At 37.5% G+C, this 15380-nt stretch overlaps 5 protein-coding genes and 1 long non-coding RNA gene across 18 annotated transcripts; 3 read left to right on the forward strand and 3 right to left on the reverse strand.

Annotated features, from left to right (window-relative positions):
• Positions 1–1612: 1612 nt before the first annotated feature.
• Positions 1613–3083, forward strand: LOC110428390 (NAC transcription factor 29-like). Its single transcript, XM_021444224.2, has 3 exons — positions 1613–1939; positions 2051–2331; positions 2433–3083. Exons 1-3 carry the CDS (start codon positions 1774–1776, stop codon positions 2838–2840), a joined length of 855 nt encoding a protein of 284 aa, XP_021299899.1. The 5' UTR covers positions 1613–1773; the 3' UTR covers positions 2841–3083.
• LOC149526270 (uncharacterized) lies at positions 2823–4740 on the reverse strand. Its single transcript, XR_016352179.1, has 3 exons — positions 4608–4740; positions 4408–4528; positions 2823–3544 (listed from the first exon to the last, which is right to left on the reverse strand). It is a non-coding gene; the product is annotated as an uncharacterized LOC149526270 (long non-coding RNA).
• On the forward strand, positions 3544–6994 carry CYP704B1 (cytochrome P450, family 704, subfamily B, polypeptide 1). Of its 2 annotated transcripts, none has more exons than XM_021444216.2 (6): positions 3544–4467; positions 4587–4802; positions 4902–5198; positions 5285–5677; positions 5872–6072; positions 6274–6994. In XM_021444216.2, exons 1-6 carry the CDS (start codon positions 4141–4143, stop codon positions 6451–6453), a joined length of 1614 nt encoding a protein of 537 aa, XP_021299891.1. In that variant the 5' UTR covers positions 3544–4140; the 3' UTR covers positions 6454–6994. The 2 variants fall into 2 exon arrangements, with proteins under 2 accessions (XP_021299891.1, XP_021299892.1); XM_021444217.2 differs by having other exon boundaries at positions 5291–5677.
• Positions 6995–7139: 145 nt separating this feature from the next.
• LOC110428391 (2-hydroxy-palmitic acid dioxygenase mpo1-like) lies at positions 7140–9479 on the reverse strand. Its single transcript, XM_021444225.2, has 4 exons — positions 8960–9479; positions 7771–7833; positions 7578–7649; positions 7140–7479 (listed from the first exon to the last, which is right to left on the reverse strand). Exons 1-4 carry the CDS (start codon positions 9317–9319, stop codon positions 7363–7365), a joined length of 612 nt encoding a protein of 203 aa, XP_021299900.2. The 5' UTR covers positions 9320–9479; the 3' UTR covers positions 7140–7362.
• Positions 9480–9990: 511 nt separating this feature from the next.
• Positions 9991–10864, forward strand: PNSL2 (PsbQ-like 2). Its single transcript, XM_021444242.2, has 2 exons — positions 9991–10614; positions 10727–10864. The coding sequence occupies exons 1-2, from the start codon at positions 10108–10110 to the stop codon at positions 10823–10825; spliced, it is 606 nt and encodes a 201-aa protein (XP_021299917.1). The 5' UTR covers positions 9991–10107; the 3' UTR covers positions 10826–10864.
• A 329-nt stretch (positions 10865–11193) lies between these two features.
• LOC110428392 (casparian strip membrane protein 1) lies at positions 11194–14925 on the reverse strand. Of its 12 annotated transcripts, XM_021444234.2 has the most exons (6): positions 14464–14925; positions 14114–14189; positions 12637–12757; positions 12021–12265; positions 11785–11908; positions 11194–11416 (listed from the first exon to the last, which is right to left on the reverse strand). In XM_021444234.2, the coding sequence occupies exons 3-6, from the start codon at positions 12649–12651 to the stop codon at positions 11201–11203; spliced, it is 600 nt and encodes a 199-aa protein (XP_021299909.1). In that variant the 5' UTR covers positions 12652–12757; positions 14114–14189; positions 14464–14925; the 3' UTR covers positions 11194–11200. The 12 variants fall into 12 exon arrangements, with proteins under 12 accessions (XP_021299909.1, XP_021299905.1, XP_021299913.1 ...); XM_021444230.2 differs by lacking the exon at positions 12637–12757; XM_021444238.2 differs by having other exon boundaries at positions 12021–12126; positions 14114–14925.
• Positions 14926–15380: the final 455 nt, after the last annotated feature.

Genomic DNA, 15380 nt, shown 5'->3' on the forward strand with positions numbered 1-15380 from the left:
TTATATTAAAAAAATTAAATTTAAATCCTCTCTTATTGGACATTGATTCTAATTTATCCACATGGTTAAAAACAAAACAAGCAAAGGTCAAAAAAAGGACAAAGACAACTACCACGCATGCCCACTGCATAAAAAAGCCCACAATTAACGGCTGAGATTCACAGAATATTCCCCCCAAGTTTCAAAACCCACGATTGAAGGTCAACTTGCCACGTGGTGGCTTGATCTTAAAATAAAAAAAAAAGGACTCAAGGATCAAGATTTCACCACGTGACATTAAAATAGGACCCAGTGATTACGTGGCAATCAGAAAAAGAGATTAGAACCAATTAGGACCGATTGATGACGTGGCAAAGATAAGAACCACAAGTTAAAAAATCTTGCCCTAAGTTTGTTCAAATTCTGCGATGCTTATCCTGGTCTACTACTTTTGGAAAGGAACACGTGGCGCTATGTTAAGTGTTTTGATAGCGTTCGTTTCATGCCTTATTCAGCCCAAGTGTTTCCAATCTCCATTGCTCGAGTAGAGAAAACATCATACTCGCTTTGCTTTGCTTCCATGTTTTGATTGTTTTTGTTTTTTTTGTAAAAAGAAACTCAAATCCTTGTATTTTTCATAAATATATATGATAATTTCTTAAATATATCATAATTTTCCTAAATATATACAACTGTAAATGTGATTTTTTTATATGTAATTAAAATTACACATACCTAATTTAATTTTAACAACAAAAATAAATTTTGATAAAAAATTAATATGATGAAAGGAGTATATGATAAAACAATATGAAAAAGAGAAAAAGAAATGAAAAATAATCGACAAGAGATTAAGTTAACAAAAACTAAAATATAGTGTTCCGAACGTATAGTTTTAGTTGTACAATAATGTTAATTAAAAAATAATTTAATAGATTATAGTATTTGAAAAGGCAATGTACAATCATGATTTATTTATAAAAATTTAATTCAAACCTTTTAAAACCATTTGATAGATGACCAATTCGCTTCACCAAAAATTAAAAATTAAAAAAATTATGTGATTAGAAAAAATAAATGTTTAATAAAGTCATATCTTATATCTAATATTTTTTTATTGATTTTATTGAAATCTTTCTTGTTTTGATAAGGTATTGTATAAAATCTAAGATTAATTAATAGAGAAAAAAATAGAAGTAAGAGATCTAAGTATTTTCCTTATTAGATATTCCAAAGAAGTAAAAGCCTTTTCTTTTTCTGAATAAAATTTTTTTAATGTCTGATTTATATTTATTTTATAATTTTATACCATATATTTAAAAAATATTTTATAGTAATATTATTTTTATTAAGATACCAGAATTAGCGAAACTGTAGTAAAGACAGAGGACTTTTGTTCGACTTTTTCCTTGGGCTGGTGCAACGAACCGAGCATAAGAAGTCAATGGAAGGAACTATACAAAGAGAGAGAGAGAGAGAGAGTGTGTGTCATGTGCTGTCCACGTGCCCTGCTAGTGTTGGCAGTCTGATTACGATACGAGGTTAAGCCTGAAAGTCAAGCCATCAGCCAATCGAACTCCATTATAGCCCAGAATAATAAGACAAAATCCTTCAAAGATAAAAGGCCTAGCGCTCTCTTTGCAAACATTTCAAACACCCTTCTGTCTCTCTGTCCTCATCTCATCTTCTTCTTCTCTTCCTTCCCTTTCCCCTTCTTTACCAATCCTTATCCTGTTTTAGCTTTAGTATAAACAATAATATCAAATACCCTTTGCTTTGACTCGAAGCAATAGAATGGAGGGAAAAGCTAGCTCTGACCTTCCTCCTGGTTTCAGGTTCCACCCCACGGATGAAGAGTTGATCATTTATTACCTCAGAAACCAGGCGAAATCAAGGCCATGTCCTGTTTCGATAATCCCAGAAGTTGATATTTACAAATTTGATCCGTGGCAATTGCCTGGTTAGTTTAAAAAAGCCTACCCTGTGGTTTGCTGTGTATTTTGCTCAATCATTTCTGTTTCTCCTTGTTGCTGAACGATGTTGTTTCCTTCTTTGGTTTCATGGTTTGTAGACAAAGCAGGATTTGGTGAAAACGAATGGTACTTCTTTAGCCCTCGAGACAGGAAGTACCCTAACGGGGTTCGTCCCAACAGGGCTGCTGTCTCAGGGTATTGGAAGGCTACCGGGACAGACAAAGCGATCTACAGTGGTTCGAAATACGTAGGGGTGAAGAAGGCTCTCGTGTTCTACACGGGCAGGCCACCGAAGGGTATCAAGACTGACTGGATTATGCATGAATATCGATTGAGCGATTCCCGAAAGCAAATCAGCAAGCAAAATGGATCCATGAGAGTGAGTTTCTTATCTCTTGGTTGTTTCCAGGACTCCGATCATGTTGTTAGTGTCTATAAGCTGACCATATGGCTTTGCGTTTTTTTGTGTGTTTCTTTTAGCTGGATGATTGGGTCCTGTGCAGAATCTACAAGAAGAAGCATTCAGGGAAAGTTTTGGATCAAAAACTTGAAGAATCAAATACCCCAATTGACATGATAGAGTACTCAAATGATGCTAGTGAAAGCCAACAAATGTTGAAATTTCCGAGGACATGTTCATTTACACATCTACTGGAATTGGACCACATGGGTCCAATTTCCCATCTTTTGAGTGAAAACACATACAATGCCAGCTTTGATTTTCCTAACAACATAGGCAATAGCGGGACTGACCACCATGTTGAGAAACTTCAGCTAGGAGAAGTACCTTACGAATACTCTGATTCAGGGAAGTTTCAAGTGAATCTGAGTGGGAACCTATACCAGCAAGTATACATGAATCCCATGGTGTACCAGTTTCAGCAATGAGATTTGCATTAGATTGCTTTTAACCTTAAAGAAAATATTGGATTGGCTAGACACATAAGCAAATGGACCACCCTTTTCTATTAAAAAACTTGTAAAAAAAAAAAGAAAGAAATGTTTGCCTGAGAGATTATATCTTTTTAGATGATTAAATTTGTGATATAGGTTGCAGCCATCTCAATATTCAAGAATTATAAATTCAGAATGATTAATATAAGTATTTGTATTGAATGAGTATTGATGATTTTGATTAAGACCAAAGACAATGTCAAAGAGGCAAATCAGATGAATATTGAATATTCCAAGCAGTACTTTTCCTGATAAAGTCATAATCCCATGCTTTATTTCTTCTAATCGATCCTAAAGTAAGGCCTTTAGGCCCTGGCAAGGAAGAAAGAAAGAAAGAAGCTAGGGAGGCAAAGATAGGCATAGAGCACAGATGATGATGAGAACAAGGAGATATTTTTCAAGATAAAAAACTTTGATCTGAAACTATTGGCAGACTTTTTGGGGCTGGGTTATGCATCACTTATCCAAAAAGATAACAATTGATTGGAAAGTTGGTGGGATGGTCAAAAGGCCCTTGTGGGAAAGCAATGTGTGGATGATTGCGTCTAGAATTGCTGCATGCATGGGCTATTTTGTCGTTGCACATTGATGTTGATATTTCCTTATCAGACTTTCAGATTCTGCCGTCACACAGGCACCTGGAAAAAGAGAATTTCGTTTGAACAAGCATAATCGGACTGCTGAATTCTTTGAATGAGTCAGTATCATAGACATAGGAATAGCATTGCTCTTTATTGCTCATTAACTACATCTGTATAAACAGCTTAGGCATTGCTGTCTTTGCATGCTTTTTTTTATCCGCGAAAAAGAGATTTTAACTCTATTTTGAACGAGGTATCACTTATCATTGAATTAAATGATTAGGTACACGTGGTAACCTCAGGAGATTAGTTTCATTGGCAAGTGATCAGCACAGTTCTTATGTTGTTGACATCTTGGTTTTGGTGCTTTGATAAGTGTATGTATCTTACGCACTCGTCCTCATATTAAGAACGAAGGATTACTTTGGGTAGATTAAGGGTAAGAATGCAAAAGAAGTGAAACATTTTCTAAAAGCTATAGCATGCAAAGATTGTTGACAAAGTAGTAGTTAATTCATGAGCTTCACAACTTATCTACATTTTAGCAAACCTGGCTCTTGTTTGCTTTACTCCTTATAAGAAACAATATTTCCCCCCCAAGTCATTTCATCAGCAAATTACATTTCTATTTTTCTGTTCATTTTTAATCTAAGATGGAAGAAGAAAAGAGTTTTTTCTCAGTTTTTTCTTCCCCAGATGGATGCAACATGGGGATGTTGATGCTAGCTTGCATGGTTATTTCATGGATCTTCACCTACAGGTGGAACCAGAGAAACAGAAAAGGCCCGAAAACATGGCCGCTTATTGGAGCATCGATCGAACAATTAATGAACTATGATCGAATGCATGATTGGCTTGTCAAATACCTGTCCGAATCCAAAACTGTAGTAGTTCCAATGCCATTTACAACTTATACTTACATTGCTGATCCTGCTAATGTCGAACATGTCCTTAAGACCAACTTTGCCAATTACCCCAAGGTAAAGCTCTCATTACTCAACGAGTAATTCACTCTCCATGGTTTGTTGGACTGCATTCTCTCTGTATATTGGATAACAGATATAAAGGTTGGTATCCTGTTTGTTTCTGAAATTGAAAGGGTGAAACGTATCATTCTTACATGGAAGTGCTGCTTGGTGATGGGATTTTCAATGTCGATGGTGATCTATGGAAAAAGCAAAGGAAGACAGCTAGCTTTGAGTTTGCTTCCAAGAATTTGAGGGATTTCAGCACTGTAGTCTTCAGGGAATATAGTCTAAAGCTCCATTCTATTCTAAATCAAGCTTCTTTCTCCAACCTAGAAATAGACATGCAGGTGACTATCACAAAATTTCTGTTCACATTTAGAGAATTTTCCAAAATGCTGCCAGGCTTTTCTTTTCATGTGCTTTGACCAATGACACCTTTTTTTCAGGACTTGTTGATGAGGATGACTTTGGATTCCATATGCAAAGTTGGGTTTGGTGTAGAAATTGGAACCCTGGCTCCCAGTTTACCAGATAACCGCTTTGCTCAGGCTTTTGATACCGCAAACATCATTGTGACACTTCGGTTCGTTGACCCACTGTGGAGATTGAAAAGATTTCTCAATGTGGGCTCCGAAGCTCTACTTGGCAAGAGCATCAAAGTCATCGACCAGTTCACATACAACGTCATAAGGCGAAGGAAAGCAGAGATAAATGACAATCGGGACACCTGCAAAACTAGCAAGGTAAACTGAGATCAAGTTACATTCAGGTTTCTTTTTTTCTCTTTTCCCAGTATTCTTAACCAAGCAAATTTTGTTATTGACGGAAGAATCAGATGAAGCATGACATACTGTCAAGATTTATTGAGCTAAGTGAAGACCCAGAAAGCAATTTAACTGACAAGAGTCTCAGGGATGTTGTCCTGAACTTTGTGATCGCTGGCCGTGACACAACAGCTACAACTCTGACATGGGCCGTATACATGATAATGAGACATGCTCATGTAGCTGAAAGGCTTTACTCAGAGCTCAAAGCATTTGAAAAAGAGCAAGCAAGAGAGGAGAAGATTTCATTGCTTCCAATTGATGTCGAAGACCCTGAATCATTCAGTCAAAGAGCAGCACAATTTGCAGGTCTGTTGAATTATGATTCACTAGGGAGATTGTATTATCTGCATGCGGTGATCACAGAGACACTCCGCTTATATCCGGCAGTTCCTCAGGTATGGGAATTTTTCTCCAATTCAGTTGGTAAACAATGAAAAACATTTGGGAAAGTGCTTTTGAAGGTTCAATGATGATTTAAGCTGGAGCAGTGCTCCGATTCCAACACCCAAAAAATTGTGCCCACAAGAAAGCAGATGATCTCTTTTATTTTGGGTTTTATAACTCAGTGAATATAGTTGGATGATTACAGGATCCCAAGGGCATCTTGGAGGATGATGTCTTGCCTGATGGAACCAGAGTAAAAGCTGGAGGAATGGTTACTTATGTTCCATACTCAATGGGCCGGATGGAGTATAATTGGGGCCCTGATGCAGCTTCATTCAAGCCTGAGAGATGGCTCAAAGAGGGTTGCTTCCAGAATGCATCTCCATTCAAGTTTACTGCATTTCAGGTATAATGCAAAAGATCTTCATCTTTGGATGAACCTTCATGCACCCAACCAGGAAAAATGCAGATTTAACTAATACCCTGGGAACTTGTTGTTTCTTTACATAGAATTCATCGATGGAAGTTCTCAAATCTATCAAAGAAAGCTGTAAGTTTACATTAGATCAGGGTGGCTCATTGGTTCTTGTTTTCTGGTGCTATGCAGGCAGGGCCAAGAATATGCCTCGGAAAGGACTCTGCCTATCTCCAAATGAAGATGGCATTGGCCATTGCGTGTAGATTTTTCAAATTCCATTTGGTGCCGGATCATCCAGTAAACTACAGGATGATGACTATTCTATCAATGGAGCATGGCTTGAAGCTCGCAATAGCCAGACAATCTTGAGATGGCTAATGGTTACTTCGGGTTAAAAGTTAACCATTACATATTGTCCAAATAATGTACAAAATTTACTTGGATTTTGCAAGCAATCAGCAATCAACTAAGACAGTTAACAATCTGATTTTCGTACAAAGATAAAACATGGGATATGTACTCCTGGACTCCTCATAAGTGGACTCCTCTAAACTGTTCTGATAAGGGCAAAAGGTTATTATCCCTTCTGAGACCAGATGCATTATTAAACTGCTGAATCACTTATGAGAGAGAGAGAACAGATGTTGCAGTAGCGGTCTATAAGGGACAGGCTCCATGTATCAATAAATGTCAAAACCAAAAGAGTAAGTGAAAAATAAAACAATGGTTTCAACATGCAAATCCTTCCAACTCTGGCAAACCAGAGATTAAATATTTGATATCTCCCAGCAGATTGACATAAGAAAAAGAAAGAAGGAAAAATCAAAGTGTGAAGGAAAGAGAATGATATGAAAATGAAACTCATTTTTTTGCAAACGGAAAAAGAAAGCCTAGTGTGTTTTCCATTAATACAGATTGGGGATGTAACTGCTCAAAAGTTCCCCTCCTTTCTAGGTGAAATATAGAGTTAAAATATTAGATTCAGTAAGTGAGAAAACACTTTGCACACACCTTGTAGTTTATGCATTCCCCAGTTGGAGCTTAATCCATGAACATCAAGGAAAAACTAGTGCAACAGTTTATTTCATCTACAAATATTGAGAAAACTGTTTACCGTGAACGTATCCGGTCCTTGCTACAAGCTTATGTACATTCCACTTCAAGTGCTTTGCATCAGATTTTACATGATGACAGAAAAAGTGTGTATATTTATAAGTTTGTTTGTGTCTTCCATACTTACTGAAATACTCTGCATGCTAATGTCAATGGAAGTAGAATCTAAGAAATCAAGTTCTGCTTCTTTTCTTGCCAGTCATTGATTTGAGCCTCAATCTTTGTTTGAACAATTGCATGAAACCCTGGGTATGGCTCGTAACCAAAGAAGGTTTGAAGAGCCTGAGGAACAAGACGATAATAACTTTAGACCATTTGTGAAGATCAATAGTTTTTTTCAGCTATTTTTCTTTATTTTTAAAGAAAAAAAATGAAATTACCTCCAATAGCACAAAGAAGGGAGCCATTATAAGGGCTTGAACAAGGTTGTCCAATAAAGCTGGTGCCCGTTTCTGTAGCATATAAATTGAATTTTAGGAGAATGAATATGATTGAAAACCATTAACTTTCTGTGAGTGTATGTATGTGCTTACATATGTTTGTATAATAGACAAAATGAGCAGAACTCATTACCTCAAAGACCCCATGGCCAATGAACTGTCCAGCCCAACAGACTAATTGAACCACCAGAACAACCTAAAATTAGTTTCAACCCAATTAGAGCAAGAACAAGATAAAATGAAACTGCAAGTGCCAAAATTTCAACTATCAAGGAAGTAAAGTTCTAAACAACAAATGGATTGAAACAAGAGTAGATGTAAAGTGCTTTTGCTATAAAGCAACAAGAACATGGCCCTGCAACCATAGATGTGCAGAATGAAAAACTAACAGCCAATCCACATTTATTCAAGATGATCAACTAATTTATAACTGTTTGGAAATGTTTGTTTTACAAGGGGATTTGGAAAAATAACAGAATTCAATGCAATCCAAGGTTAATGACAGTTTAACACCCTTTTATACATCTTTTACTTTCTAGAATGCCGCTATCTGAAAGTTAGATCATACTTCTGTATTCACCCCTGCCCATGTCTCTCTCACACACACTAAGCAAGGATTCAAAAGCTTTACTTAAGTGAATGGTAAATGGATTAAGACCATCCAGCAGTGATATAGCTGATTATATTCTCGTCTTTCTTGTATACTTTACCAAGTCAAGCAGAGAGGCCAATAAAGCCAAATTGCAATATTCTTTAAGTCCAAAATATCATGTATAGGAATAAACAGGAACAAAAGAATCCATTAGCATGTGAAAAGGATAATCTTTTATGTTTTGGAATAAATTCCAAACCCAAATTCACATTGTAAGCCACAAGAGTGATCTAAATTGTCAAGCCACCATTGAAAATATTGCAAAGGATGGTTCCAGAAGCAGACGCATTAGAAGACCTGGTTCTTTTAGAATAAAGGTGCTCCAATATTGAAGGAACTTTCAAAGGCCAACTATGTACTCTTCTTGCAAGCAAAGTTGTGCTTGTCAAATGCTAAGACTATGGAGTTTGGACTTTGGACTCTGGAGAATCCTCCATGAAAATCTAAATGAAAAGAATGCATTGTATGACTGAACCGATCAGGAATTTGAGCAAAAACAAAATCATAGGCATTTCCAATAAAAAATTCCATGCAAAATTCCAAAGAAAAATTCTCTTTCAATCATAGGAAGCTCTCTGTAAGGAAAACACAAAAAGGGATTCTTGTTTCTGAAAGGCAAAAGCTTTATCAAAATCCATAAGACAAAAAAAAAAGGGAGAAAATTTTGTACCTTCCAAGCAAGAGAAAACCCAAGTCGAGTCGCAAGAAAGCTGCTACCAATCCAACAAACCCCACAAAGCAGAGCCGCCAAGGTCCCGGCTTTGACGTCCAAACACACGTAAAACACAGCATAGATCAAAGCAAACAAGAACCCAAAGTTCAAAACCAACGCAACATGGCTCCCAAACAGAGAGAAATCGATGTGAGGGAGATGAAACAGAGGAGGAGTAAAGTAAAGAATGAGGATTGCAGTGAAGAAGATTGGCCAAACGAATAACATGTGGATAGCTATGTTTATTGGGTTGCTGTGGTATGCACCGTAGAAAGCAAAGTGCTTTTCCAGATCCAATAATTTAACCGTGATCCCCATATTGTTTTCTTTGCAGATTTTTCCCGAGAAAATTACTGGGTTTGTTGTTAAAGGCGACGACTTGGAAGCTAATTCGCTTCGGATACAAAGGAACCGGAAGTTGGTTCTTTCAAAGAAGGTGGTTGTCCTATAAAGGGCCAAATCAGAGTGGACTTGGGTAGCTGCCATTTGGCATCCAAATTTAAGCATTTAGTCATAATTAGGTATTATTATTTCAAATAACTATGCAGCACTAAGATAATGACCTACAACAACATCTTGCCAAAGATATGGACCGATACCAACTAAGATAAATGACTCTAAATCGGAAAATTAGATCGCATTCAATGGTAGTTCTTCATGCTCATGCAACTAGATGGATCACATTTAATGGCATCTATGATGTTATGCAACATTAATGTAAACAATAATGCTTGTCATGAAAAAGGTGTTATGGAGATTGGACCGTCCATAATACATGCAACTACATGTTACAGAACAAGAGTAAAAAAGTTTTAATTTCAAATGTTCAATTTTTTTTCTTTTAAAACTTTAGGTTTGATGGGAGGCCCATACCCAACCATTTAAATTTGAAGGAGATAAGCCTAATGAGAAAGCCCACTCAGTCTGTTTTGAGTTTGGTCACATCCTACAAGATAACAAGTGCCACGTCTCCAAAAAGCTAAGGTCCAAGTTGGATCAAGGGGCAGCTCGGTCAGCACCAAAACCTGCCCCAAAAATCCATTCTCTGACACTTTCCTCTTGCAAGGCAAGCTATCCTAAATGATCTTGCACTTTATCCAAAAACCATGAGCACCTTCACTAATTCTACAGCTCTCTTCCATGTCAGCCAGAGCTTCACCGCACCCCAAACGCACCTTTGCAACAAACCCTTCATCCCCATAATCCGAGCATCGTTTCCATCCCAGCACAATGATGATGTGATGACCACCAGTACCAACCGGAGAAAACTTGTCACAACAATTCTGGCTACTTCACTAGCAGCACTAGGGCTGCATGGCACCCCGGTGGCAGTAGCAGAGAATTGGGGCACGCGTTCGTTTCTCAGGGAACGGTTTTTTGAGCCCGGGCTATCGCCGGAAGATGCTGCCGCGAGGATTAAGCAAACTGCTGAGGGGTTGCATAGCATGAGAGAGATGTTGGACAACATGTCATGGAGGTATGTCATGTTTTACATTCGCCTAAAGCAGGCTTATCTTTCTCAGGATTTGAAGAATGCTATGAGCACATTGCCCCAAGCTCGAAAGGAAGTATATGTGAAAACAGCCAATGAATTGGTGGATAACATGGCTGAGGTATACATCTGGCTATTCTTTCATTGGCATTTAATAATCTGAATTAGTGAAACTATATATATACCTTTAATCTGAATTAATGGGTGATTGTTCTTTTTCTTAATGCTCCTAGTTTGATTATTACGTTCGCTCACCAAAAGTATACGAATCATACTTGTACTACGAGAAGACATTGAAATCCATAGATGATTTAGTGGCATTATTGGGGTAGTACAAAGGTACTGGAGCCCTGATGGAGCATCTGATCAGCAATTGGCAAGTTGCTTCCATGTGACCATAACTTTGATTCGCAGTAAGATCAGGAACTGTAGAGTTTCATTCAATGTACTTTCAGCGAGCAAATTTTCAACTCTTTAGGACATGTATTTATTCTTTTGCAGCTGTTGTTCATATAAAATTGATAATCAATGAGAGTTGGGAATTGCTTTGGTATTTGTTATTTATGATCTAAAGTTGGATTGGTTGCAGACTAAGTTTGAATATTAGATTAAATAAAAGCCCTCAAACCAGCAAGACAAATACAGACTCAAACTAGGAAATATATAGATACATACATACAGATGCACTCCTTCACTCTTATTTGGGATCAGCGGTGCGAGATTGCAATGGCTGATGTAATGATTATCAATATGAGCACAAATGCTGCAGCAAAAGAACCTATCAACGATCCAGAAGTGCGTTCGCAAAAGGAGTTGAATTGTTGGCAAATTGCAAACCAATTGGCATTAGCATTCCCCTTGTGTGCTAAATAGACAATGGCTGCAGCAGTAGAAGCTCCTGCAGTGACCAGGGCCAGCATTACCTGTACAATTAGATTGAACGTGTTTCATTTGAAGTTAGATTCCTCAAGTACACATATAATTATTTTAATTTTTTCTTGAAATTCCCAGAAAAAAAAAGGAAATGCTCTGAGCATTTGCTTTGTGTGCTTTTTGAACATCTTACGAAACAGCAGCTTCTGATGAGCGGTGTATGTTTTTCAGGTTGAACAGTGAAAAACTGTGAAATGAAATGGTAGTTTTATCCTAGTTAATTTTCAGTTGATTTTTATCACTGAGGAGCATGTTTTCAAATCAAATAAGCTTAGTTGAATCATATGATTTGCTTTTTGCCTATATGTTTAGCACAGCAACAAATATGATGCCCCAAATCAATGCTCATTATCCTCACCGTGTCAAACACGACCAAGATGATCCGACTGCTTTTGGCTGCACTGCTGATAATGTGGTAGAAAGATAGGGGAAGAGAAAGCACAAGATAGGCACAGGCAACTGAATTTGCGATCACAAAGAACCTGTCAAATATAGACATGCCAACCAAGTAAATTAGGTAACTTTCGTTTACATTGCAATGGAATTCAAGTATCATAGTCATGTATGGGGCACATCATGTCGGTAATAACGCACGTGAACATGGGAAGATCACTATATTCGGCATTCAATAGGATGGATTGAGGGAATAATGGAACTGTTTCTTCAGTAGTCCCCATGGCCATAGCACTCCCTAGTGTTCCTGCAGCAGCAAGGATTCTCAGCATGAAGTCTAGTACAGCAACCACACTGATCATCAATTTTGCCGGGGTTGCATCACTGGATGATTCACCAGACTCAAGTGGTCCTGTCTTCATTCCCTTGGTGATTTGTGTTTCCTTCTTTGAAAATCTCCAAAATTTAGAATAATTTTGGCTGAAACTAGTTGCTAGATAGAGCAGAGTGAAAGATATGCACATTTATACAAATTAACTTCAAAGGCCATTGCAAATCTGGAATTTTCTCTTAGAATTATCCACCAGTAAAAAACAATCAAAGTGGGAATTAGGTTAATTTGCTGACCTTGAGATAATTGGCATTTGCTTCTGTAACATGTCACATGTCATTCCATGATAGGATGCATGATCCTCGCTTTAATAAACTAGCTATGATGATGAAATCATTAATTTCTTAAATCCTATTCCTACCTGCTCCTACTTGCCTCAAACTTGCGTCTATCGAAGACTAAAGCAAAGTTAGGACAGTGGCATACCATGACAAGCAGCATAATGCTTGGCTAATTCGGTACTGTTGTTGGAAAACAAGCTCCTCCTACATACTGCCATGTCCAATTTGGTGCAGAAAACAATTTAATCTGTGGATCCCAACACCAACTACAAGGGAAGCATAAGGATGCTAGAGTCACTGTGATTTGCACAAAGGAAGGAGGGATAGAGACACATTTAATCATTTTAATCAATGTTGTTGTCTAAAAGTACTTGCAGTCCCCATCATTATTAACTACTCTGACATGTTAATGTCGTACCAAAGAGCCCTAAAATTTCCCATATATTCACATTTATGGTGTGCTAAACTAAAGGAGACACGCAAGGAAGATGAATCTTTATGTCATGGGACTTCTGTAGCTGTAAATGACTGAATGGCTGCAACCATCTACAGGGAAACTTGGCCCAATCTCAGCCTAATAATAATGTATGATTTTCGGTAGGTTGTGCACGGGGATGGACCCTCTATCAAGTCTTGATTCCCAGTACCATCAGACCGAAATGTCACGTGTAGCCAGCTAAATTTGGGAATGCGATTGCAATCTATATGTGCTTAGCAGTCAGCTGTCCTATTTTTTTCACAGCTTTTACAGCAACTTCTGTAGGGAAATCTGGACCGACAGCGATGAAACATGTCCAACAATAATTGTCAAAACCCAGATGCATTTTTCCCCGTATTATTTGGGCTCATTTTGACTTCATGTCCTAAACATTCACAATCACAGTCATGATGTGTTACAGCAAAGCATACAACACAGACAAAACAAGGGCATTCCAAGTGAAAAAGGTCATGTCACCCATGCTTCTAGCAAACCTCCTTCGGTTTGTAGCAAGAGATTCTATATTAAGCTAAACTCTGTCAATCTTATAACTTGTTGCAATGACCCTTCAGCCTAGCTAATTGCTTTAATTATTCCCTTACCAAAGAACAAAAAGGTGATTGAGAATGATATGCCCGAGCTGTATCAGCATTAATAAGAGAAAAGGTGGGGTAGGGGATGACTTGATGCAATTATGTCCTTGTACCAAAAGTAATGACTGATCCCTTTGAATTATGTGCGTGCCTCTTTCCTTCCATACACTTGGAAACAATTAGCATGGATCAAATTAAGTCTCTACAGATTTGAGCCTTGATTTTAATTCAAACACTGCCGTTCCACAGAAAATGTAAACATATTTCCTGTTGAAGGTTTAATCATTGGCATCTTTTATTCTGTGAATACAATAGAGAAACATTCTGGAACTGCAGAATTAACCTTTAACCTAAGAGAAAATGCCATCTATGTTTTCTTCTGATTCTTTAAACTTTTGGTCAACAAGCAATTCTTGGATAGTCATGCTATGATGATCAAGTTTCCATTTATAGGTATACAAGGCAATTGTCTGATAGATTATTCACATTCAAAGGTTCTAAAAGGAATGAAATGTTATATCTAGATCATATATACAAGGATGGGAACTTACTTCATAACGATTCTGACCCTGCCACATATGGTTTGAACCTCTCCTCCATTACTGTCATGTCAGAGCGCTGCTCCATCTTCAGCATTTCCAAGTTTTATTATCATCAGAGATCTAACATGTGAAAATCAGGCAGAAATGTAGCCAAAGACAACTTGCCGGTTATCTCCACCAAAAATAAGCTCCATCTCCCAATAGTATTTCATTGAACAGATTAATCCAGATGTCCCAAAAAGGGAAAAAAAATGCCATCTATATATAAATCTATTATCTGAAAATAAGCTTTAGCTATGATATATATGGAAGAGAAAGAGAGCCTAGCCGGCAAGTCATCCTTGGCTGCACTACTTTACCTCATTTCCACATGCAAGACCTTAGATGAAGAAAGCCAGCATGGATATGCAGCAAGGGAGAAACAACTGAATGAGTCTGAGGAGTGAACTTTTGGAACTAAAAGGAAGACCAGATATGTATGGAGTATGTTTTTAGGCAGCAAAGCTAAAAGGTTTAGCTTTGTTCTGCTGAAAAGAACAGCAATGTTTTCATCAGAGAGTTGGTTGTTTCTTTGAGGACCTATGCAAATGGAGGTTTGATGATGTATTCTTGCATAGGGGAGTACTCTGAAAAAGCAGTGTGTGCATATAACCAAGAATGAGGTTAACATATACATTCATGAAGGCAGTGTGGGAGTGAATGTGACAACTGCAACTGCATGGGTCCTGAAGTCAGCATACTCAAGCCCTAAAAGCTATAATCAATCACCTAATAAGCTCAGAGTAGTTTATTTGCCACGTTGTCCTTGCCCCATATTTATGTTTGTGATTTTCTTTCCTCCTGGTTCAAATATTTATGTTAACAAAGCATATATTTCGCAATCTGCAATCCTAGTCAGACCCTCAATCTAGCTTTTTGAGGTTGTTTTGGAAACAAACCTTATCACTTTCCAAGTTCCAAGTTTAGGATAAGGGATTAGGAGCTGATCCACTATTTGGAGAAATTTACACGACTGATGAAAATCTGAAATGTTTTGGCTAGGAATATGTAGGCAAACTATTAGCTTGTGAGAGGTGAAAATGCTGATCTATTTCAAAGCCTAGGGAAAGTCTTTTGATGCCTATCCAATACTAACAAATTGACAGATCATTTGCTCAATTGATCATGCTAAAATTGTTAAGATGGATAAATGAAAGTACTCCAAAGTTATGGATGAGATTACAAAGGGAGGGAAGACTGATTCTGGTTTATGATGTAACAGGAATGGGAGTTTGGG

The sequence above is a fragment of the Theobroma umbraticum genome, unplaced genomic scaffold, assembly GCF_002168275.2.
Source record: "Theobroma umbraticum cultivar Fairchild unplaced genomic scaffold, ASM216827v3 scaffold_31.0, whole genome shotgun sequence".
In the NCBI taxonomy this organism is placed as follows: Eukaryota; Viridiplantae; Streptophyta; class Magnoliopsida; order Malvales; family Malvaceae; genus Theobroma; species Theobroma umbraticum.

Excerpts from the sequence above, each read along its gene's own strand:
- LOC110428390 (XM_021444224.2), top strand. The coding sequence starts at position 1,774 with ATGGAGGGAAAAGCTAGCTCTGACCTTCCTCCTGGTTTCAGGTTCCAC. Across the intron at positions 1,940-2,050 it reads TGATCCGTGGCAATTGCCTG|ACAAAGCAGGATTTGGTGAA; the intron begins GTTAGTTTAAAA and ends CATGGTTTGTAG. Across the intron at positions 2,332-2,432 it reads AGCAAAATGGATCCATGAGA|CTGGATGATTGGGTCCTGTG; the intron begins GTGAGTTTCTTA and ends TGTTTCTTTTAG.
- CYP704B1 (XM_021444216.2), top strand. The coding sequence starts at position 4,141 with ATGGAAGAAGAAAAGAGTTTTTTCTCAGTTTTTTCTTCCCCAGATGGA. Across the intron at positions 4,803-4,901 it reads ACCTAGAAATAGACATGCAG|GACTTGTTGATGAGGATGAC; the intron begins GTGACTATCACA and ends CCTTTTTTTCAG. Across the intron at positions 5,199-5,284 it reads ACACCTGCAAAACTAGCAAG|AATCAGATGAAGCATGACAT; the intron begins GTAAACTGAGAT and ends TATTGACGGAAG.
- LOC110428391 (XM_021444225.2), bottom strand. The coding sequence starts at position 9,319 with ATGGGGATCACGGTTAAATTATTGGATCTGGAAAAGCACTTTGCTTTC. Across the intron at positions 7,834-8,959 it reads GGTTTTCTCTTGCTTGGAAG|GTTGTTCTGGTGGTTCAATT; the intron begins GTACAAAATTTT and ends AACTAATTTTAG. Across the intron at positions 7,480-7,577 it reads CCTTCTTTGTGCTATTGGAG|GCTCTTCAAACCTTCTTTGG; the intron begins GTAATTTCATTT and ends CTTGTTCCTCAG.
- PNSL2 (XM_021444242.2), top strand. The coding sequence starts at position 10,108 with ATGAGCACCTTCACTAATTCTACAGCTCTCTTCCATGTCAGCCAGAGC. Across the intron at positions 10,615-10,726 it reads TGGTGGATAACATGGCTGAG|TTTGATTATTACGTTCGCTC; the intron begins GTATACATCTGG and ends TAATGCTCCTAG.
- LOC110428392 (XM_021444227.2), bottom strand. The coding sequence starts at position 12,343 with ATGTGCATATCTTTCACTCTGCTCTATCTAGCAACTAGTTTCAGCCAA. Across the intron at positions 11,909-12,020 it reads AGTGATCTTCCCATGTTCAC|GTTCTTTGTGATCGCAAATT; the intron begins GTGCGTTATTAC and ends TATATTTGACAG. Across the intron at positions 11,417-11,784 it reads TCTTGGTCGTGTTTGACACG|GTAATGCTGGCCCTGGTCAC; the intron begins GTGAGGATAATG and ends CTAATTGTACAG.